We start from the raw sequence: 23,469 nt of genomic DNA on the forward strand, positions 1-23,469 counted from the left end.
CTCTAGAAATCCTCTTCTGACAACTTCATACTGTAGAGGAAAGGCTCTCATTTTAAAATTTCCACTTTTTTCCAGTGATCCTGTAAGCTGATCCACAAAGATGCCTTCTTAGAGGGGTGAGGAGAGCTGGAGGTCGGCATTAGCTGGGCAGGGTTAGGGCCCTGAGTGGCAGGTGAAAGTCCACTCGGCTTCACTGGATCAAAGAAAACTTTCAGATGTGTTGAAATCTCCTTAAAGGGTGAAATGCAGAAGCCATTCATATCACCTACCTTCCAAAGCTGGCCCCAGAGCATGTGAAGTCCTGGGCACGTTGCGTGTTTTCCCAAGCTGCGACACATCACTGTTATCCTTCCTAGAGCAGTGACTGGGAGCTTGCCTGTACCCACTGTTTTGGTGTTCTCAGAGCAGGACTGAGAGTGCTGACAAGCGAAGCAAATGCTGTGTTTAGAAGATAAGCACTTTGAGAGTCCTAACTTGGAAGTGAATTGGAGTTCAAAATTCAGGCATTAAAATGTAGAGAGCTGGCACAGTCTGAAAAGCAATTTCTGTGTATATTTGCGAAAAGGATGTCAGTGGGGGGAGATGAGCTGTACAAAGATACTGGGACTTGCTTAAAAGGAGTATGGCTGGTATCCAGGGAATTTAGAAATCGTAGGAAGAAAACTGGAGGTGTCTCAGCAGGCTAGCTGGGGTGTCTGTGGAAATAAGGTACTTAAAGGATGCAGACTGGCACCTTCTGCTAAAGGACAAATGGCCTGGATAACCAGGCAGGAAGGGAGGCCTGAGGAGGGAGCAAGTAGAAATGGAAACTGGTGTGTCACGGTGGATTGTCCCAGTGCAAGTGGGTAATGGGTTTTGAATAAAAAGAGTTTGAAAAAGAGGTGCTATCTGGGATAAAATAATCCTTATATAGCATCTTAATCTGTTACATTTAGCTACCAAATCTTTAGGACTCTCTAAGTTATCCTCCTAATGCCTGAGTTCTGTGTTAGTGCCAGTTTTGTTTCATGTGTCCATCAGTGGTGTGCCTGAAGCCTTGTTCTGTCAGCTCAGGGTGAATGGTGACATCTTTGGGCTCCCAGTCTCAGGCCTCCCCTGACCTTGAAGACCACGAGCCCTGAGCATGACTTGCTGGATAGCACTGGATCTCTGTTGGAATAAATGCCTTACTGCTACATGCTTCAAGGTGATGCCATGTGCTTTCAGCTCCGTGACGTCGCTGATGTCCGGGAGTCAAACATCCTGCTTTCCAGGTGACCACTAACACAACCTTTATGTTGTCAGTTGTCATCTCAGTGTTAATCCTGATAGAAATCTCTAATAATGACACAGGGCAAGGTTGTTTGGATCCATTTGGTAATGTAACAATTCCTCAGGGACCCACCACTCATCCGACCATCCTTTCCCCCTGTATATCTTGAATCTTCTGCCTTGCTGTCAGCCACTCAGCAGTAGAGTACTGGACACTGCTAAGATCAGGCCAATAAAAAGAAATCCCTGACCTGCAAATGCTTAGGGAGCTGGAGAAGGGGGCTGAGAGCCTTGGGGAAAAGCCCAGTACACGAGGAATTCGCCTGTGGTTAGTGTTCCTGTGGGAAATGCCAGATTGCTGCAGTACCCTGCAGCAGGCTGGATTGCTCTTGTTTCTTCAGCTCTCCATGTCACACTCGGTTTTCTAAATGTTTAATTACAGATGGATTGTGGTTTTTGGGTTCACAGCTTTTCTCATCTGCTTTTTGTCAGAGGTAAGCAGATGTGTGCTGCCTGTTGCTCTGTAGAGTTGAGTCCCTTGTACAGCAGCTGCGGATGAGTTCGGAGATAAAAACTTCAGCATATGGAAAAAACAGGATGAGAAGCCGGTGTCTGTGGCTGAGATGATCTTGTTTTGAAATACACCCAACTGGAGTCTTTTTCTCCCAGGTGTTAGCCCTCTGCTCCATCCCAGGAAGGTGCTGCCTCCTCAATTCCACAAGCATCAGGGGAAGAATTAGGGAGACCTTTGGGACCTTTGGTGTTTGACTCCACCTGCCTGCCTGATTTGAAGATAAATACCTCAAGGGAGAGAGCCCTGTGCTCTCCCTGCCAGCTTCCATCCAACCCCTGCAGGGAGCTGAAAGCCATGCCAGTGGAATAGGATGCCATTACATAACTTACATTGTGTGGCAGTTGGGGGTTGTTGAATTTGCATTTATAATCCATACTCAAATAGGAGCAGAACCTGAAAACATTCTGATTTGCAGTTCCAGTTAGATAACCCGACTTGTGCTGTCAGCTGCTTGTCTCCCTATGCTGTGCCATCCAGGGCATTTGGAGGCCAGGACTGGAATATACCCTGAGGATGGTGAGAGCTTTTTGTTCTGGGAAGTACTGCTGGGACCGTGGGCTCCCTCTGCATTCCCAGACTGTCTCCAGGGGTACTGTCTGAGCATCCCCAAGGCAATAAACACTAGTTGTTAATAAGTTTAAATAATTTTAAATGATGGATGTATACGGATTTTTGAGTAACCATCCTAATTATAGTAAATATGCGTAAGAGGGCTGAATTAACATCATGTAAATGAGGTTAGTTCTGGTATTTTAATGTGGCTGCTGTGCTGTGCTGCCTGTAAGCATTCTTTTGTCATGAGCTTTGTATGCAGTTTTTTATGTGTTCGCAAAGGATATTTCCAGTTAATTTTTAACATGGTAACAATATCAGTCTTCTAACTTCATTATTATTCAGTGAGAAGGAGACCCAAACCCTTCAGTTCACAGCACAGATATTTTCCATTTAATCAGACCATGAACAATACAAGGAAATAATTAGCTGAAGTGGTGTTTGGTTTTGTGCATGAGCCAGCTGCTGGAGGAGGTCTGAGGACGATTCACTTGTGGTGCAGGCACCTCCTGCACTGCCTTGGTTTCTGCTCTGTGGTTGTAGCCAAGAAGAAAAGTTTAGTTTGCTAATCCTTGTGGATTTGGGTGCTCTGTAGCTGAGCCTTGGTTCTGTTCCAGAAATGACCTACAGCGCCCCGTGTGTGTCATTGGTAAAGCTGAGACTGACAGTTGCTGTTCCACTGAGTCAGGTACCCCTGGCTTTCCTTGTGACCAGGGATGGTGGCATGCTGTTCCCATTCCACTGGAAGAGCTGGAGTACATTCCTCCACAGTGGTGTTGGTTGCTACATCCACATCTCCGTGCGGTGTCGCAGTCCCTGTGGTAGCTGCTGGAGCATGACCCGTGAGGTGAAATATTTGGAGAGCTGTCAGCTCATTGTTCAGAGGCTCCAAAGTGAGATTTTACTGAAGGTTTTAATGTTTGGATGGATTCAATTAAGGCAGAAGCCTGGCTTTATTTGAGGGACTGGCTGTGCTCCGAAAGCTCTCCCTCCATGTTTCCAGTTTTCTAGGTCACTCTTGGATGCTCTAATTTTTTTTCAGAGAAACAGTTAGCAAAAGCTTTGACACTGATGATTTGTATTCTGTCATCTCCGTCTTGAGAGCAAAGAGATACTTTTTTGGCAAGTTCTCCCCCTCCTCAGCCCCCAGTTATCATCATTAGGAGGCTGTCAACAAGCATGAAAAATCCCAGCGTGCCAACTGTAAATGCTAATTGACAGACAAGCAGCTGAAGCTTGTGCAGTGCCTGACCTGCAGCAGGCTGTCTCCTGGCCCTGGCAGTAACTCCTGTGCTTCCTTAGGAAGCAGGATCAAAGTGCTTTGTGCTCATGTACCTGCAGTGCTCAGCAGTGAGTCAGCTGGGCTCTGTGCACAGCAGTATGACTGCAAACAGGTTAAACTACAGGTGAGCTAAAACTAACCTTATGAGTGGGCATGATGTGTGCTAGGAGTGTGGTCTGGCTTTTTTCTTACAGTTAGACTTACCTTTAGCCTTTAGATCCTATTCTGGTATTCTTTAATGCTTCTTTTGGGGACAAAAAGCTTGGAAACTGCTCCAGTTAAAACTGGAGTTTTGGTGGCAAAGCCCTGTGCCCCGCTGACACAGTCTCCAAAGTGCTTTTGGATGGATTTCATCACCTTTGAATGTCATGGCTAAGGGATTTTCCCCTTTCTTTCCCTCTCTAAAAGTAACCTGTTCCTGTGGGGTTTGTCCCTGCTCAGTGGAGAGCTTTGAGACGTGGCTGCGCTCTGTGTGTGTTTTTTGCAAACAGGGTTTGTGGTTTTGTGGCACTGCTCTCTAGAACATCCTCATGGTGGGATTGCTCTGTGGATCAGCCTGCTGACAGTAATATTTACATACTTTGCCATAGGGCTGATTCTTTAGTAGCTGAAATGGCTGGGACTGAATTGTATCACTTAGACTGGAATCCAGTATTGCATCGCCAACAGACCTCTAAGCAAAAGAACATGTACAGCTGTGTTTGAAAGGTATCAAACAGTAGCACAAATCATTGCTCCCAGTCCTGATGCTCTGTTTTGATGAATTTGGCAATTCAGAAAACAGTAGAATCTGCTCGTGCCCTTGGAAATCTGGGCATTTCCATGGCTGAGAGCTCTCTGTGCTAGTACTGCAGAGCTGTTCTGCCTTTTAAACCCTTTGCTGGTGAGTCAACTCTGTGTTTACTGCTAGTTTTGAGGGGGAGGTTCCTGACTGGGAGGACCAGAGAGACATTTCTGTAGCATTCTGATTTAGAAAGAAAAAATCAAGCTGCTCCGAAATACAGAATGTTAAAAATCCAGGAGGATTAACAGGCAGAGAGGTCCAGGATAAAATGACTGATTATGGAAGAGATTGTTCTGGTCTCAATACCAGACAGTACAGGTGGCATACCTTGGGCTTACCTTTATTTCCCCCCCCCCAGCACTGTTCCCTGAAATTTTCAGAAAATCTTTGTGATTTCACCAAGATCTGCACAATTGAAAGTGGTGAACTGAAATTTAAGAGTATTATCCAAAACATTTTGCAGCAGAGTAAAGGAAGATCTGGATGAAAAAGAGTAAGCAGTGACAGGGACTAGAGGAAATAAAGGTTCTGAAAATATTTGGGATGGAATCTAGTAACAAAACGGGGAAATGAGGAGTTTAAAGCCACTGAATCCTGACAATGTATGTCCTAAATGAAGGACTCACTTTGGAGTGTTAAATCATGATTGCAACCTTGAAAATTACTTTATCAAGAAGAAATCAGTAAGAGAGAGCATGCTGAAAAAGTGAGCAGGCAATCAGCAGGGTGTTTGGGAAATTAGGGAGTAATTATGCAAGTGACACTTTCTGCAGCCTCCAAGAACGGAATTTGCAGAAGGGACCAGCACCACATGCACTTAAGTACCATTTTCCATAAACCCCAAAATAATCTTAAGGCTTTCTGGCAAGGTTTGTCCTCGGTGGCTGGTAGAAGGATGAAGCTGTGGGACAGATTGCCCCTCCAGAGGAGGTGTTCTCTGAGTTTCCTTATTTCCCAGGCTCTAGGCAGGGCTGCAGCTGCCTGCTGAGGAGCTGCTGTTCCCGAGGACTTCCCTGGGCTCAAGCTGCAGCTCTGCTCGTGAGGATGTGCACCCTGCCTTCTCTCCCTGCCTCTGCTCGGCGGGTCCTGAGGCACATGCAGGATTCCAGCCTGCTCTTGGCACTGCCTGTTTCTCGAGTGTGTGATGGGATGTGATGGGTGTCCTGCCTGGGAGAGAGAGCATTTCCATCTCAGAGAGACCAACAGTCCCGGTGGGACAGCCTTGATTTTCACTTCTCTTTCTCACTTGTGTTTCCTCATGTGCCTTAGAGAAGGTGCAAACCCTCTCATGGGCATGTGAAGTGGGCAGTGCTCCACGCTGTGGATTCTCCAAGGATGCAGCACTCTGCTCTGGGTGCACACACCAGCCTTCAGCAAGGTACAGGAACAGCTCAGCTTCTGTCAGGCAAAGGCAAATCCGTGCTGGAAAGCAGTGCTTGGGCAGCTGGGTGGCAAAGAGGAACCCCCCAAAGTGCTCAAGCCATACAGACCTGGTAGGAAGGGATGGGTTTGGTCCATAAAAGGCAGGATGTGGAGAGGGGAGGGTGTGGAACCCCCCCTCACAGGGCAGTGTCTTTGGCCTCCAATTTTTTCTGCTGCACGCTTTTGCAGGAGTTAAAGGATTGTTGTACTGCCACTCAGTGATTCCCTCCCATGAACTTTTCACTCCCACTTTACATATTCCCTAACATCTCCCTCACGTTCTGCAGAGCAATTCTTGCATGGGTGTATCATGACTTCTGAATAATGACTCTGGGAACTTTTCTCAACTTCATGATTTGCACTGCCGGCTCTTGTGTGATGAGGCTACTGGGTTAGAGTACCTAGGAAGCTTCTGACTCACCAGAGGTCCCCAAAATACCTGGGGGCCATTTACAGCTCCCTGGCATCCACCTGTACCATCCAGCAGCTGCTCTCCTGGGACTTGGGAGACCTGGGTCTGGATCTCATTGCTGACACTAAGTCTCACTGTGGTATTGGGCAATACAGGCTGCATGGTCTGGCAGTGCTTCCAGTGACAGGAGATGTCTGATGCCTCCAGTGACAGGAGATGTCTCATGGATGGCTCCCTGCATCTGCTACTCAGCCTGCATCCTGCATGCCCAGGTGTGGTCTGTTGTCCACAGCAGATGAGAGCCACCAGGAATCCTTGCTGCTCACTGCTTTGGTGGGCTGCTCCAGGCAGGAGCTGGGGGACATGCACCTTCATTTCACCCTTAGATCATCATCTGCATTTCAGCAAAGCTTGTGGGTTTGTTGGGCTCCTGGCACCTCTCCAAAGCATCATGTGTGGATCTGGAAGCAGTATGTCTTTGTGGGCAGTAGAGTCCCTCTGGTGCTGCTCAGGTGCTCGAGGCCACCCCCATGAAGGACTGGCTGCAGGACCAGCAGCCTTGTCACGTGCTGGCATATTTCTCTGAAGGAAAGCCATGGTTTCATGAGGGACATGAAGACTAACCCAAGTATGAAAATTCTCTCACCTCACTAGCATTTTATCTCATGTTCCTCCTCGAGAAGCTGCCTTGAGGCCAGCCTTGTGGTGGCTGGTGTGAGGGAGGCTGCCCAGCTGCCCCTTACCAGCACGTGGACAAAAGCAGGTTAAAGCAGTTTCCTACTCTCTTTACTTGTCTCTGCTCTTCCTGGGAGGTGGCCTCTCCTGCCTGGTTCCTCTGAAGCTGACACAGCTTTATAGCCCTGTGCTAGAGCAGGGCACAGGCTGTTTTCCCTCCCACTTCCATGGCAAAGCTCCAGCTGACTGAACCAGGAGAATTCCTCCCCCTTTCACCCTGTTTTACTTGCAAAGCCTTTAGGAACCAGAGCTTTAACCCCTTCCTTTGCCTCTGAGTGATCTGCGTGTGCTGAGCACGTTCGTCATTTACCCCCTTGTCTCAACAGGGAACTCTTTCCATCGGTGGCAAAGAAGTGACCCTTGAATACACTCCGTGCCCAGAGTTTTGGCGCTGCAAACGTGTAAGTATGTGCTCAGAGCTGTGTTGTACTTCCCCTGCTGGCACTCATGGCAGTGGCAGCTCAGAGGAGTGTTAGATACTTGCTGGGTGGCTGAAGATCTCTCAGGGTAATGAATGCCTGTCCTGAAGCTCTTGCCTCTTCTAAACTGTGCTTTTCTCTTCCTTGTTTTTGGTCCCATCTCTGAGTGCACGTTGCTCTGGTACAGGTAGCCAGGGTTTTGTGCACAGAACAGCTTCATCCCTCTGCGGTGGTTCCCTTTTAACATGTGAGGAAAATAGCATGTGGATCCTTTCTCCTTAAAAACCACAATGAGACAGATTCCGGCAATCGGAATGGAACTGGCTTTCACTCTGGTTCATGTGTGTAACCACCCTTCTGCCTCATGCAGGAACCTGTGATACAGCTCTGAGTGTAGTAAGTGAAGCGGGGAGGGAAGCATGGAAATGGATCCAAGTCCAGGCAACAGTTAGTACAGGCTGGAACTGGCCCATTTCTGGGAAGGCACAGTTGCTTGTTCCTGTGCCCTCTCCAAGGTTCTCCCAGAACAGGAACTTTGGGCTGCAGCAGGCTGGGGGTGATTGCTAGAGAAAGGGCAGGGCTGCTGCCTGCATTCCCACTGACTGCAGAGCGAGAGGTTGCAGCAGGGCAGGAAGGGATTGGTTCTAATTAGACTTCCACTCACATGGATCACCCTGGGCTGCAGAGAGCCTCATCCAGGCTAACTGGATCCACTCAGCTGCCAACAGAGCTGTTGCTCACCACCTCATCTCTGCTTGCAGCGCTCCAGAGATGAAGTAGAGACAGAAGTTTCAGGCAGTGGTTTCAAACAGCTTTCAGTGCACTGACAGGTGGCTGCAGTGTATGTCCCCACTGCTGCTGTGCATAACCATGGCCTGGAGGAGCTTCCTTGTGCCCCCAGAGCATTTACAAGGCTTCAGTTACAGGAAAAAATTGGTATGAAAGAGAAGCAATGCCTTTACAAAAGCTTAAGGAAGAAGTTAGGAATGCTGTGTTCGGAGAGGGCTGTGAAGATGGGGCACTTGCTCTCTCCATGGCTCCGGGTGGGGTAACCATCCAAGCATGTACAGCTCTGCCTCTTGGTTAGCAGACATCTCTTCATTGACTCTCCAAATTACATGAGTATCGACAGTTTAGCTCAGGTAAGGACTTTGTCACTGCTTGAGGTGCAAGTTGATGTTAGAGAATGCCAAGGTAGCTTTTGATCCTTTGAATCAACATGGTGCCTAGCAGGGAGCTTTTGGTCCAGTGTCACTTGAGAGGAGGAAGGGTCCCATGTCAAGGACTAGTGAATAAATCTGCTGAGAAGCTGTGTGAAAACCCTGTTCCCAAGGCAATCCCAGTTGTGAGTCATATGAGCATTTTCCTGCCATTCCAGCCAAGGCTCCTGCTGCCATTATCCATCCTGTCTCTCAGGATCTTGCTGTAACTTTTCCATGGCTGTTACTTTCTGAAAGCACTGCAAAGCCTAGCATTCTGAAGTAGGTTGTACCCACTGCCTCCAAAACATGACTTCCTCATGCTGTCCATCTTGCATTGCAGTGTAAGGTGTGCACTGTGGGCTACAGATCTTCCTGCTCCTATTGCAAGCTCCCAAGGGATGGTGAGTATATCTGGTCCTACGTGCTTGGTCAGTTAAGAGTTTCATCTGCCTTCACAAGTAAGTTTTTCTTCTGGCTTCCCCGTGGCATCCCTCTTGGTGGACTGTGTAGGAGTTTTGCTTCATTCAGACCCTTTTTGCCTGTCCACATTAAAGATGTTACATGTGGATGTGCCAGGTTCTCTGTGCTTGTGAGGCTTGGTGGAGAAGTGTCTTAGTGCACACAGCCTTTCCTTCCTGTTGCTTTGGCTTTGTCCTTCATCCACGGAGTTAGTGGTGTGTGTCCTTCAGAACTGTGAGCTAGTACTGCAGGCCATAGGTGAGAGGGCTTCCCCTCAACCCACCTTCCTTGGGAGACGCAGCTTCATGTTTTTAATGTCCTTTCGACGATCTCAGATTAGGATCATAGAATCATTAAGGTTGGAAAAGACCTCTAAGATCATCAAATCCAACCATTAAGCACTGCCAAGCCCACCACTAAACTGTGTCTCTAAACACCACATCTACATGTTTTTTGAACACTTCCTGAGATGATGATTCCACCACTTCCCTGGACAGCCTGTTCCAATGCTTGACCACCCTTTTGGTGAAGAAATTTTCCCTAATACCCAACCTAAACCTCCCTTGGTGCAACTTGAGGCCATTTTCTCTTGTCCCTTTGCTTGTTACCTGGGAGAGGAGTTTAGAGCTGAATCCAGGATTGGAATTACTGAACTCACCTTGCTGGCTGTAAGAAACGCATGGAGAGGAGTCCTCCTCCAGGAACTTCTCAACCTACTAGCACCCTTTTTGAAGTGGGAAGGCATGAGAGCCAAAACACGATTCCTTGAGGAACTAATTTCTCTGGGAAATACAGACAGTCTGCAAGCTTTGACTCTGTATCTTTGAGCAGACTACCCCAGGCAGAAGGGCAGTACAATAACTGCTGATGCACAACTCTCCATTTACTGAAGCACCATCCCCGTGGTTGTGCTTCCGTGTGCTGTGGCTCCTCCGTCAGCGTTGTGAAAGCAAAATTCACACAGCTGACCCAACACAACTGTGGGTTGTAATGAAACTGCCAAGGAGCAAGTTAAACAGAGCCTTTAAGCTGCTATGAAGACAGATGGTGGTGCATGCTTCTTACTGACCTGCTTTTCCTGGTCGGGAAAAAGTGTAATAAGCTAGTCTCTCTAAGACTGGGTGAAACAAAACAACTCTCTAGGCATATACAGCGGTTACTGCAGCTGTGTGTGAGTTCTGGCATGCTTTGTCACTGATGGTTGTGAAATGGACTTTAATATGCCTCTCTTTCAGGGAGCAGAGCAGGCCCAGAGTCCAGAGGTGGTGCTGAGGGAGAGGACCCATCGGCTGAGCAAGAATTCAGTAAGAGAATTGCCCTCCCCATCTCCGGGGTTGTGCTCATTCCTGTGTGATTTGCATGGGCAGTTTTTGCAGCTGCAGGTGCAAAACTGGTGTCATATGCAAATTTTACTTGACGTTCTGTAGCCAAAACTCTGCACACTACAAACTGCAGACAAATGAGTACAGGCCTGTCCAAGGTGAGCTGTGCTGGCAGCCAAGTGAGGAAGTGTTGCAGCTTTCCCAACAGTTATGTGCAAAATCACTGTGTGTTCTGCCATGCTGCCCACTGCCTGAGCAGAATGAGAGCAGGGAGATGCTCTGGGGGGACACTGAAGAGGGAGGCTTCACTGTGCCAAGTCTCACACTCTCATTTCCTTCTCTTTGTGGGAAGAGGCTTCAGCAGCAAGTGCAGGGCTGGTGATGTTTGACTTTGCAGCCCCACAGCTTTGGCTTCCCTTTCCAGCAGTATTAGAAGCTCAGGTCGGGATCTCTTTTGCAATGAAGCCAGGTGGTTCAGAGGCCTTCAAGCACAGAAGCTTGATGAAATTTATCTTCTCTGTGTTGCATAGGTAGACTGGGGGACAGGGTGTTTTCATGTTATATCTGTGGTCAGTAGGCACCAGATAAAATCCATGATTATATTATGATGTGTTTCACTCCGTAGTCAAGGGGGCCTGAACCCTGTTTTCCACCCAGAGACAGGGTGGCAGTTACTAGTTGATATTGCTCAGCTGTGGGTGTTCAAGAATGCATAATGCATAGTAAGGATATCACGGCCATATAGGTTGTGCTGGACATGGGAGGAGCATATCCAAATCCATCCCTGATTCATGTTTGTCCAGCCAAGAGCCAGTCCTAAAAGGAGGCCAAAAAGCGTCTTGTCTCTGACAGGAAAGGTCTGTTAAAGGAGCCCAACATGAGACAAGTCAGTGGAAGGATGAGCAGTACCTAACTTGTCCTGTACACACCTTGTGTCTGCAGAGTGTTAAGGCACAGGATATGCAAAGGGCAGAACTGGTTGACCTTTTGTAAGGAGCATTGCTGCAGGGGCCAGAAAAGAGAAGAAGAAAAATACCTGCTGAAACACTCTATGTGAAAACATTTCATTCCTCCTCTCTAATAGCAGAGACAAAGCTTGAAACACCTGAGCAAGAATTGTCAGGTCAGCCAGGATCTCCAAAGCAGCCTCTGCAGCCTTCAGTTCCTGCTCCACAGGAGGAGTGTCAGCCTCAGGAACAGGAGCCGAGGAAGAGAGATGAAGGGAGAGAGCGGCGACCCTCACAGGAGAGGAGAAGGGACATGGAACGGCACCAGGAGCCACCTTCTCAGAGGGAAGGGGAGGAAGCCACACCACCGGATGGTGGAGGAAGCAGAAGTGAGTGGCATAAAGCCCAAATTTGGATTTCTCTTGCTTGTACTCTATCTGCAGAAAGGGCATCGTTTCACTAAAATCTCTAGAGGCTATTTCTGTGTTGTGCAAATCCATGGCATCAAGTAATAGTGGGCTGTCCAGCTCCAAAGGTGCTGACAAATTGCCTTTAGGAAGATTAATTCAGGTTGAGCTGGCTTTAGGATGGTGGAGTTAACTTAGCACTTCAAAACAGCTTCAAAAGTCTCTTTGGCCAGGGCTTACCCTGAGCTCTGAGGAGGGGCTATTTTCTGCTCTGTTTTCTGGGAAGGAAAGGTCAGCTATTGGAGGTGGAACTCTGAGCATCTTGCAAAGTGGAGAGAAAAAAAGCCATGGCTTCCAGACTCGACTGCGAGAAGCCGTGCTGTTGCTTTGAGTGGGTTTAGTCACAATACACTTAGTTCTAAGTTATATTTTTTTCCCCATTTTTTTCTTTCCGGGCCACCTCCCTCAATGTGCTTCTCAGCAATCATGCTGAAGCGCATCACTCGGTTCACCCCCCCAGAGGTGATCGTGGGGCTCCTGGCGCCCTACGTGCGGCTCTCCACGTCCAGCGTGCGCATCATGAAGAACAAGGCTGGACGGATGGGGCAGACCTACGGCTTCATCGAACTGGAGTCTCATGCTGTAAGTAGCTTCTTGCTTTCACATGCTCCCCCTGTTGGCATCTGAAATGTGTAGAAGTAGAGGAAGCACAGGAATACAAGAAATCACGGTGCTTGTGGGGCAGCTGTCCTGGAGTGAGTCCTCTTCTGCTTGTCTGGCCAGGTACAGCTGTTGCTCTCTGGCTTTAGGAGTCAAAGACTGTCTGTTGTTACAAGCTGTGACGTGTTTCTTGCCTCAGTGCATTTTTTCATAGACCCTCCTAAACTTGAACACCTCTTACAGAGATATTTTGTTTGCAGGGAACTTGAATTCAATAGTTTCTGTTTGCAGAAGGCAAAAATCTCAATTAACACGCAGTCCCATGTTGGAGGGATCATATTTTCTGGTTTTGATTGGCTCCCAGACTCCATAGCAATGCTTTGGCGGTGTTCCAGAGGGTGTTCACCAAAACTCCTTGGAACAACAGCAGCCAAAGCAGCCCTAGGAGAATGCAGTCCCTAGCTGGCTGCTGAAAGTGGTCATAGGACAAGCAGAGAACCTCCCAACTCATTTATCCCTTTTATCACATCCTTGATACCCTTCACTGACATTTAGGCTAATATTTAGTGTTGTGTTTCTTGTTTTCTAAGCACAAAGCATTCCTTTCAGGCAGGCTGGATTTGGAAAATGGGCTGATTTCCTTCTCATGGAAGTGACATTCTCCTTTGCTTTTACAGGAGGCACTGAGGTTGCTAAAGATACTGCAGAACCTGGATCCCCCCATCTGCATTGATGGGCGTACGTTGGAAGTGAATCTTGCTACAGGGAGAAGAAGGTATAGACAGATGAGGCAGTGGGACTGTCCTTTGTATGATGTGCTGCAAGGCTAGAACTATGTTGTCAGACCAGGTGCTTAAAGTTTGGCTCGGGAATTAGCACAGATGTTCCTACACCCTAAAAATGTGTTGGAGAAGTGAAGACATTGGAGCTTGAAGAAGCTTCAGTGATTGAGCAGTATGGGATTAGTGATCATGCTGCATATTGCTGTTGTCAAGCCATCAAATCCCATTGTGAAGGAATTAATGTGTTCAGCTTTTTAAAAAGCATTTGGAGAGATTCATCTTTGTGGATACAGCAGAGTGGGGTCATAACTGTTGTGGAGACAGTGATCTGCCAAGTCTGTCTCCTGGGATGGACACAATCCAACATGTGGCCAGCAAAGATGGTCTTTCTGCCTTTATTTGTCCTGCTGTCATTTTGAGTATACTGAGATTATTGTGAAGCCAAATTGACATTAACCTGCAACCTTTATCTCAACAGGAATGACTATGGGGAGCACGGTGACAATTCCTACTATGGCCCGGTAGGTCTGCACAGCTTCCCTGTGGGTCACTGGAAGGTGGGGAACACTTGGGGAGACAGGCCAGGCTGGGTTGGGCTTTTTCCCTCTGGGCTGCTGAAAGTTCAGCAGGTTTGATGGGATGATAATGCTCATATGTGCTCTCCCTGCTGCTCTGCCCCTCACGCTGTGTTTATCACGTGCGTGGAAGTGAAGTCAGAGTGCAGGTGCTGCTGGAGGGAGTTCGGGCTGGGTTACCCGATACCACGCTTTACAGAGTGATTCAATTGATGACTGATCTCAGCTCCCTGAGGGAATGTCTCTTCTTTAGTGCTCCTTACTAGAGTACTGGGCTCTTCCCATACTGAATGGGCAGGAGGCTTCCATATGGATTGCTGTGAGCACCTCTCATGGAGGCTGCAGAGATCTTGTGCTTTGCAATGCTGTCCATTGCTCTGTAGATGAAAAGCTGTGTCTGCTTGTGCTCTGTTTAGGGTAGCTAAATGAGCCATTCTGCTGAACTTTGGGCCCGTGAGAGGGAGGACAAGCAATATGATGTTTGTCAGAGTCTCTTATCTGTTTGTGTTTTTCACTTACTCCAGGGCAGAAGGGGCATGAGGGACAGGAGGGGTGGCGAATCACAGCGACGCACCAGAGCACAGTGTAAGTTAAACTCTGCTTCACTCCTACTGTGGAGACTTTTCTTCCTTAAAAGGGCACTGACATGTAGAAATCAGCCCAAAAATATTTTTAAAGGCTAAGAGTAGGTTTGTTTGCTACACCCACTTCTGAGTTCCTTTGCCAACTTTGTTTAGTCACATTTTCCTATCTGATGATGTGTTTCTCTCTACTCTCACTGTGCGAAACTATATGTAGATAAAGGAAACTTGCTGCCCGTTTTTCCTTGTTGTGGAAAACTGATGGGATAAAATCAGCCTGGCAGTTACTAGCAGAGACAGAAGAAAATACACTTGATGCAGCAGTGCCAGTAGCTGGAAGAGCACTCCTGATTGTTTTAGGAACTTATATGTAGCATTGCTGAGCTCTGTCCAAGAACACTCGGGAAATGAAGAGCATTCCTGACATTGTGGGCCTACTACCCTTAAGGCCTTTGGCTTTTCCTGTTGAAACAGTTCACTCCCCTTTCTTCTCGGGAGCTTTCATGCACCCACGGGGTGGAAGGCATGTAGAGAGTGTCATCACTTTAAACAGGAGACTGTTTGAGAGAGAACAGCTCTTTCTTGTTCACAGGGGTGGGTGGATACAGAGGCTGGTACTCATTACCCCTTTCTTAGGGAAATTACTGAATTTCATGTCTTTGTCCAGCCAAATGTTGTGGTCTGGTGATCTCAGCACAGCCCCTGTAAATCTGCTTTGATGTGGACAGTTTTGCCAGAGTCCTAAACCAGAAGAATTGTGAAAACTTATTACCCTTCTTACTCTTTAAAGAAAAGAAGATGTAGGTCGACTGATGTGAAGATACTCATAGCTCTCTTGCCAAGAGGGAAAAATCCTTCTTTCCAACCCTTGATCCTTTCGCCAGTGTAATATTTGCTCATGCTTTTGTCTTTGTAAAACGCAAGTTCTGTCCTTGGAGGACTGGTGCCAACTCTTGTCTCTCTCTCTCCAGCACCATCGGATGTGTCCACATACATTTATGATCCTGAAACCGGGAATTACTACGATCCCATAGCTGGGACATACTATGACCCCAGGACTCAGGTGAGTGTGTGGGAAGGAAGCTGTACATGCAATATGTTCTTACAAACAGCCTTTCTCTGGAGAGATTTTGCATCTAGATCCTGAAGACAGGGCAGTATAGAGGCAGCTTTGTTTCTTTCACTCTGTCCTTTGACCTGTATGAAAGGGAAAAATATCATTGCAAAATGTCACCATAATGAGAGGCTAGGAAGCCATTAGCTGTGTGTCGAAGCAGCTGTAGCCATCTCTTTGACCTCTGAAGCCCTGCCTTTGGGAGGTTTTTGGTCTGCTCTTCCTTGAGTAGACTTATAAGCAGAGCATCATTGCTAAATTTTACTGAAGACATGTGACTGTAATAAAAGATGGACAGCACAGCTCTGTTTTCATCTGTGGTCTCTTTGCTTCTCCACCCCAGCCAGCAATAGTTATGAGGATGCCAAAAAAGAGCCATCAGCAGAGGTTCTCTGGGATTATCATCTTGTTTTCATGATCCTAGAGATGTCTGTGTTGTGGGCGAGCAGGGCAGTGCTCTGATGACCTGTCTTGGGCCCCAGCAAATTTCTGAAGCCTTTTCCCTCTGCAGTCCCTTCTTACTGTGCTGGTCTCCCCAGCCCAGTAAGGACAAGAAGCCCAGTAAGAAGATTGTAGGGTTTTGGCTAAGTCTGCTCCAAATGCCTCTTTCAGAGGGAAGTGACGATAGACCGAGAACCCTGCTCATCCCGAGAATCCTGCTCGTCCCCGACAGAGAGCAGGAGGCGGCGGCACGGGAGCCAAGAACGGACAAATGAAAGGAAGGAGCCACACAGCAGGGACAACAGGGACAAAAAGGACAAAGGGAAAAGTACTTCTGCTAAGGTAAATCCCTCCAAGCATCAGTATGATCGGGGAGCTGAGGCCAGGAGGCTGAGGTATGAGAGGTTAGAAAATAGAGATTAATCAGAGGATTCAAAAAGGGAGTGACAGTGAGAGAAGATAGTGAAATCCATGGAATCAGTAGCTGGCCAGGAATGTGGTTGTTGTCCAGCCAGGTGGGAGTAAGTTCCTGAAATTTTTCTCTTGTAACATCAAATCCAGGGCTTCTCATCCCCTCCTTATGGTAAAGGATTGAGACACATCCAGTTAACCAAGATACATGTTTCCCTCACACTGCTGAAAGCACCCAGCTATTGTAACAGGGACTACAAAACCTAGCAGAGACATTTAAACATACCAAGTCAGATGATAACAGAGACTCAGCTCTTCCCTAACTGCTGTTCCTGCCTCCCAGTCCTAGGGCAGTGCTGCTCCCAATGAACAAACACTATCTCCCCAGTGTGAAGAGCTGCTGGTTGAGAGTAGCTGCCCAAAGTGATGTTTGAGCACAGCCCAGGGCTGTGGTACTCACAATGCCTCAGGAGTGCCAGGAGAGTTGGTAGAAGTGATTTACCACAAATGCAGAAACTTTATGTTCCTCCTTACCTCTTGTCTGGATGTGCTCTGACATGACTAGTCCCGGGCAGCTGTGACCCGAGGGGTGCAATTGTCCCTGAGACTGGTACCAAACCAGCCAAGAAGTCTCATCTAGTATGGAGGCTTTCAGGGTCACTGACCTAGGAGAAACATGGTCCTGTCTGAATGAAGAGTAAAAGCATCTCCAGTAGAAATCCTTCCATCATTTTTCCCAGCTGCCTATTTCTCTGTGGATGCTCAGAAGTGGCTTCCTGGCTGCACTGTGCACTCTTTGACCCCTGTGCTGCTGTTGACCTAATACCCAGTCTTGGGATTTTCAGAATGAGCCTGGAGAGGAGAGATTCTTTGCAGAAGACGTCTTCAAAAAGCCATTGCCTCCCTCTGTGAAGAAGGACGAGAGCTCAGGCCTGGTAAGATGTTGCATGGCACTTGTCTTCCTGGTCAAGTATGAATAGCTCATGAACTGCTAAGCTGGAGCCTGTGCAGAACCTCTGTCCAGTTCTCTGTAAAGTGTGTAAATGTGAGGCTTCACCCCAGCCTGCTCTTTGTGCTGCTGAGCACACAGGTGAGCATCACAGGCTCGTCCTGTTGCAGGGCTAGGTGTCTGCAGTCTCGAGTGTTCTCTGGGTGTAGCTTCAGGAGAGCTATGGATTCCCCAGAATGAGAATGTCTCCCACCAAAACCACCCCCTCGTTTCTGCCAATCACTTGGTGTCCTTGGAGGCCTGTTTGAATGAGTGTTTAGCTATTGTGCACTGAGTCCATGGTGGTCTCAACACCTGATCTTGACTGTTTCAGACTGAGACTGGAGAGGAGAAGTTCTCTGCAGAAGATGTCTTTAAAAAACCTTTACCTCCTTCTGTGAAAAAGGAAGAGAGTGCAGCCCCGGTAAGTGGCTCCAGAGGATTGTGTTTTGCCTTGTTTGAGCCTGAGCACAGGACTAGTGAGGCTCACCACGGCCTGGTTGTGACCCTGAGTGACAGCACTGGGGATGGAATGGTGAAGGCAGTTTGTTTTATAGCTCTGCCCCTGTTTGTGGTCTTCTAGCATGGGGAAATTTGATACCTGCATTTAAGCAGGGTCTCTTCACTCAACCAGTCCTCAAGCAGAAAACTCTTCCAGCCACCTCTGGGCTGAGGAAAGGCAAACCTCACTGATGTCCATTGCTGGATGAAGTGACTGACAGCAGCTCCATGCCAAACAGCCGCTGCCTCAGTCAGCTTCTTATGCTCAGGTGTGTGGCAGGTTGGGAAAGCCTGGCACCAAAGCATGGCCTGTCTAGAGAACAGAAGGCCTTCCACCCTGTGGTGTGAATGGAAAGCCAGCCAGCATTCCCTACCTGCCCTGCTGGGAAGCTGCTCTCTCCCTCCTGGGCTGGAACAGAGACAGCAGTCACTGGGAGGTCAACTGGGGAGGGAAAGCCCCACGTGGCCAGGCAGACTTGATGCTACAAACTGACACACTTTTCTGCCACTTCCCTCAGCCCAAGGTGGTGAACCCTCTGATAGGACTTCTGGGAGAGTATGGAGGAGACAGTGACAATGAAGAGGAGGAGGAGGAGGAGGAGCAGTCCCAGGCTCAGTGGCTGCCGCCTCCCCCCCACCCACCAGCACAGCGCGAGGAGCAGCCGCGGAAGGCCAAGGCCAGCGACGACAAGCTCACCGACTGGAACAAGCTGGCCTGCCTGCTGTGCAGGAGGCAGTTTCCCAACAAGGAAATGCTCATCAAGCACCAGCAGCTTTCCAACCTGCACAAGGTATGGGGGAGCAGTGGGTGGGGGTGTACTGCGAGCTGCTTTTGCCTTGATGGCTTCGTGATCTGCAAGAAAAATGCAGCGGTTGGGTGGGAAGAGCTGTGCTGAATTAGGCACAGTAGCAGGCAAAGTTCCCCTGAAGCTCTGTTCAAAGCATTGTGTGAGCTGCTTGTTCCTGCCACGGGAGTACTGTAACATCAAGGTGTGACTTTGTAAGCTGTAGTGAGATAGCTGAGGTTTGGGGAGAGTGGGGTGCTGGCACACACAAGTGTGAGAGAAGTAAGAACTTGGCATGTGCCTCCCCATGTTCTGGGCTGCTTTTGAGCTCTTGCTTCTAGGAGGGCCAAACTGCACACTGGTTAAAATAGGACTGGTTGCCTTCCTTTCTGCAGGAGGAAGCGCTCCGGGCCTCTGTGAGGGAGCAGATAGTCTGGGCTGCAAGAGAGGCTGCTGTGCCTGGTATAGTGCAAGTGCAAGAACATGCTGCTTTACCTGTGCTCATTACGGGTGGAGCAGATGACTCAGACAGCTTGTGTTCTCTGCTTGACACTGGCTTCTGTTTTCCTCCTTCCAGCAAAACCTAGAGATTCATATGAAGATCAAACGATCCGAGCAGGAACTGGCCTATTTGGAGAAGAGAGAACGTGAGGTGGGTCTGCTGTGGTGGGCAGACTGCTACTTGTGCTTTTGCACTGGGGGGATTGGTGGTTCCAGGCAGACCCTCCACTTACACACCATATCTGCAGCCTTCCAGTGAGTGAATTGTGGGCTCACTCTGCACTGGGACCTGTTGGTAGTGCTGTGGCTTCTAAGAGCTTGTCTTCCTTCTCCCAGAAGGGTCTGAGTGTGGTTCTGCAAGCCAGGACTCTGGGCTAAATGGGTCCCAAATTTCTATCTAAACTGATGCGGTGTATGGGCTGCTGCTGCCTGGCCAGGGATGGGAGAGCTGTACTTGTCCATTGTTTGGAATGTCACAGAGCTGCTCCTGGTGCCGTAGCTGGAAGGCTGCAACCACAGGTCTGAGTCAGCCCAACAGGTGCCATCAGGACAGAGCAAGTGGATTGTGGGATGTGATGCATTCAGTGTTTGTGGGTCCCCAGGACAACTTTCCAGGCAGCTGAGGATGAGATCTGGCTGCAGAGCTTTCTTCTGCAGTGTTGAATCTTTCATAGGTCCTGTACTTACTTTGTTTTTTCTCTTATGAAGGGGAGACATAAAGACAAAGGAAATGATCGGAGAGAGAAATTCCAGCAGCTGGATTCACCAGAGAGGAAGCGACTCAGATATGACCGGGATTCAGAGAGGTAATGGCTGCTCTTGGTTAGATCTCTCTGGGGATGCTGATGCTGGGATGGGGTGTGTGCTGCTGGCATACCAAGGCCAGTGGGGTAGGTTTACAAATTAACAGTCAGACAGACTGTCAGACAGAGTTCCCCAAACTGTGAGCCTGTTGTGCTGCAGGACAACTCAGAGAGGGCAGGAGGAGGGCATTGATGGAAATGAGGGTTTAGGGAAAAGCAGAGATAAGCTGTCTGGTGCTGGAGGGGTGAGATGGGGGCTTGAGTGTGCTTGGCCAGGCATAGAGAGCAGAATACAGCCTGTTCCCATCCACCTCGTCCTTAAGGCACTTGCTGTCCTCCTGTCCTGGCATCTAGCCATTGAAAGAAAGAGCAAAGCTGTGTTTCATCTGTTCACTGACTCAGAGGAACGCTGGGAGCTGTTTCCATCTCATTTGGAGTAGGTGGAGGAAGAAAGTGCGTGCTGTGCGGAGCTCGCGACAGACCTGCCTGCTGCGAGCTCGCGTGTTCCAGTGGGCTGAGGAAGGGCCAGGCATGTGTTGAACACAAAACTGGTTATGTGCCTGTTCCCTTCTGGTGCAGCACCTCAGAAAGAGACCTTTCCTCTGTGTCTTGCAGTTTAAAAATCCACATTTTCTCTTCCCTGTTTTCCTGGAATAGCTTTGGATAAATTAAAGCAGTTTGTGTGCGGTGTCATCAGCAGCCAGAAAGTAGAACTTGTCTGAAGGAAGCTATTTTTATGCTGAGAGGTCTTCAAAACTGTGGGTTTTGGTTAGTGGTTTTGGATGAGTAATGACCAGGTGGGAGAAAGGGTGTCTGAGTTAACACTGCATCTGTTGAACTCCATGACCACAGCACTGGGAGAAAAGAAAGATCTAACAGAGCAACAGGGATTAGACTTCACTTTCTTGCTATTGCTAAAATTCTAATTAAGGAATACAAGCACAGAACACTCCTGGCTGGCTTGTACTGTAAATATTTTAGAACTTGAGCTCATTTCCTGTGCTCTGGTGTATTTCCCCCTGAAGTGGGACAAGAAATTTTGCAGTCAAAGGTGTGTGAGCCCTGGACACAGAATCCACTGTGGTACTTTCCTTAGGCGGTGTGCTTCTGGCAAGAAACTTGGATATCCCTCATGAGAGGTTGGAATGTCGGTGAAGGTTCTATTAGCAGAGCTAAAAATCCCTGGCATGTGTTTGAAGCATTGGAAGATTGGACAGTTGATTCCATCTCTTTTGCAGTGACTTTGACAGTAACAACAAAGGGAACCGAATGGTGCAGTCTCCGGGGTGGAAGAAGGGCTTTGGCCACAACCAACAGGGCACAGCATCACCAATGGAGGTGAGTCTTCCCTTCCTTTCAAAGCACACCACTATCTTGCAGCCCATAATGTCTCCCATAACAGCTGGAGGGAGTTCCCAGCCAGAGCAAGAGGCAGGCTGCAGGTCTAGGCACCCACTTGATGGAATAATATGTGTGCACTGATGAACTTTGCAGGCTGGGAGGGGCTGCAAGTATGTTGGCTGCAGAACAAGGTTAGAATTTATATGGATCTGGAGGTGTTGGAAATAAAACAACAGTAGATCAGGAAGGATGTGAGCATCTGATTAGTACCTGCCCAAAGCCAGGCTGGGGGTTGAGCAGGTCACCAGCTCAGTGCTGGGGGAAAAGGTGAGCCTCCCCCCAGGAGGTGTGAGTGTAGCCAAAGCCACGGGGCATGTCATGCTCTGTCTGCTCTGCTTAGCACTTGTGAGGCTCTCACTGCCCTTGCAGACTCTGGACATTGGAAGGTAATGCCAGGGCACCTCGTCTGAGGAGCAGAGTCCCGTCGGCAAAGGGTATCACAGGGTATCAGGGTCTACCTGACCCTGCCTTACCATGGCAGGCTGGTCTCTCAGGGGACCTTAATTTGCTTCAGAGGGCTTATCTGAGAAGCAACCTGGGGCAGGGGCTGCTCTGCCCTGCCAGGGACACACGAGCAGGATGGTGCTGTGGTGGCAGGTTCATGGCTCACCAGGCTGCCGTGGTGTCCGTGCTTCACCGAGGGGCAGCTTGGAGCACGGCTCGTGGTGTGACTTTCAGCTTGCAGTCAAGTATATCATTAAAGCAAATATTTGAGGCTTTGTGACGCGCGTTTGCTAGAGCCCACACACACGAGGCAAGAGTCCCTCTTCAGTGCAGACAGCAGGAACCAGCCCCAGCTGCTGCTGAGTCCTCATGGTGAGGTTCCCGTGCCCATAAAACGGGCTTTGTCACAGAGCCAGCTCCAGCGACGCGCTCTGGGAGGTCTGACCTCCGATCAGGACTCCCCGTCTGGGTGGGGAGCTGGTGGCAAAGCACAGCCCCTCGTAGAGTTCCTAGAAAGGCCTCCCAGAAGAGCCCTAGAGATGTGCTTTCCTTCCACTTGCAAGTCACACGGGACAAAGCCATGTGCCCACTTCAGCCCCACAGGACTTTGATCTCTTGGTGTTATTGGTGAGATCTCTGGTATTCAGGTAAGTTGGACTTGAGAGAAACTTCCAGCCCCAGGCCTGCTCTCCTGGGCCAACTCCAGACAGGTATTGCTGAATAATGCAGGCACTGGCTGCAAAAGCCGGTCCTTAAACACTGGTTGAAATTCCAAGCGAGGTACCAGTGCCCATGGGAGCTCTGTTAGAGAGAACAGCTGAGCTTGTGCCAATGCAGGCTAACAGCAAACAGCTCCCCAAGACCCCAGCTCTTGCTGGCGCTTTCCTTTGCTCGGTTTCCATCCTGGCTGGCACGCGGCTGCCTGGGCTGCTGGCACTGCCTGCTTGGCTGCCACCCCGCCGTATGCTCCTGTTGTTCCCCACAACCCATCCCTGGGGTTTGATTCTCAACGGGCATTTGCTGGCTGCAGCTGCTTTTGTTGCCCACAAAGGGCCTGTAGTTTCTCCTAAACAGCTTTTGGAGGAAGACAGGGCACTTGCTCTTCCTCCACCCACGGATCCACATGGGAGCAGTCAGCAGTCCTTGAAGCAGCCCAAGGGAAGCTTTTTCTTTATGGGAGGAGAAATCATTGTGTGACTGTTTGCAGGCAGAAAATCGGAGGAAGGGCCCTGGCCTGGGGGCCCCAGGGAAGCCCCCCAAGAGGCAGTCGAACGAGACCTACCGCGACGCCGTCCGGAGGGTCATGTTTGCCCGCTACAAGGAACTGGAGTGAACAGTGGAGGAACCCCAAGCCAGTCTCTCTCCATCTTCGTCTCTTTCTCTCTGTGTCATGTTCTTTTTGAAGGTTTGGTCTTTTTTTTTCTTGTTTTTTTGAATTGTTACAGGTTTTGCTGCTAGAGTTTTTTTAATAAAACTGAAAATTTGTCAGTGCTTGTCTTGTGGCTGAAACTGTATGTTTTAGAAGCGTGTAATGCTTTGGAGGATTCCCACTGTGTTTTGCTCTCTGCTGATGAGGTCCCTGGGAGTTGAAGCCATGTCAGTGAGGCTGGGACAGGTTTGACAGCTTGGAGGCCCTGCCAGCAGTGCCACTGTCCTGCAGTGTGTTCCATGCCATCTCAGGGACAGGTGCTCCCGGTGCCGTGTACTCCTGGGT

General features: G+C 48.9%; 1 protein-coding gene across 3 annotated transcripts in view; it reads left to right on the forward strand.

Moving 5' to 3' along the window:
- RBM6 (RNA binding motif protein 6) overlaps positions 1 to 23,243 on the forward strand; it is a 57,290-nt gene extending 34,047 nt beyond the window's left edge. For 2 of the 3 annotated variants that reach the window (XM_027700648.1, XM_027700649.1), the window contains exons 7-23: positions 7,339 to 7,413; positions 8,974 to 9,034; positions 10,328 to 10,396; positions 11,499 to 11,750; positions 12,250 to 12,410; positions 13,106 to 13,203; positions 13,689 to 13,731; positions 14,310 to 14,370; positions 15,338 to 15,429; positions 16,093 to 16,263; positions 17,178 to 17,267; positions 17,655 to 17,744; positions 18,340 to 18,612; positions 19,184 to 19,258; positions 19,816 to 19,913; positions 21,149 to 21,248; positions 22,963 to 23,243. In XM_027700648.1, coding sequence (XP_027556449.1) covers positions 7,339 to 7,413; positions 8,974 to 9,034; positions 10,328 to 10,396; positions 11,499 to 11,750; positions 12,250 to 12,410; positions 13,106 to 13,203; positions 13,689 to 13,731; positions 14,310 to 14,370; positions 15,338 to 15,429; positions 16,093 to 16,263; positions 17,178 to 17,267; positions 17,655 to 17,744; positions 18,340 to 18,612; positions 19,184 to 19,258; positions 19,816 to 19,913; positions 21,149 to 21,248; positions 22,963 to 23,088 — 1,935 coding nt within the window. In that variant the 3' untranslated portion in view covers positions 23,089 to 23,243. The remainder of the gene's footprint in view (positions 1 to 7,338; positions 7,414 to 8,973; positions 9,035 to 10,327; positions 10,397 to 11,498; positions 11,751 to 12,249; positions 12,411 to 13,105; positions 13,204 to 13,688; positions 13,732 to 14,309; positions 14,371 to 15,337; positions 15,430 to 16,092; positions 16,264 to 17,177; positions 17,268 to 17,654; positions 17,745 to 18,339; positions 18,613 to 19,183; positions 19,259 to 19,815; positions 19,914 to 21,148; positions 21,249 to 22,962) is intronic. The other variant, XM_027700650.1, reaches the window with a different exon arrangement.
- Positions 23,244 to 23,469: the final 226 nt, after the last annotated feature.

Source organism: Neopelma chrysocephalum, unplaced genomic scaffold, assembly GCF_003984885.1.
Source record: "Neopelma chrysocephalum unplaced genomic scaffold, ASM398488v2 Primary Assembly neopelma1_147, whole genome shotgun sequence".
Classification (NCBI taxonomy): domain Eukaryota; kingdom Metazoa; phylum Chordata; class Aves; order Passeriformes; family Pipridae; genus Neopelma; species Neopelma chrysocephalum.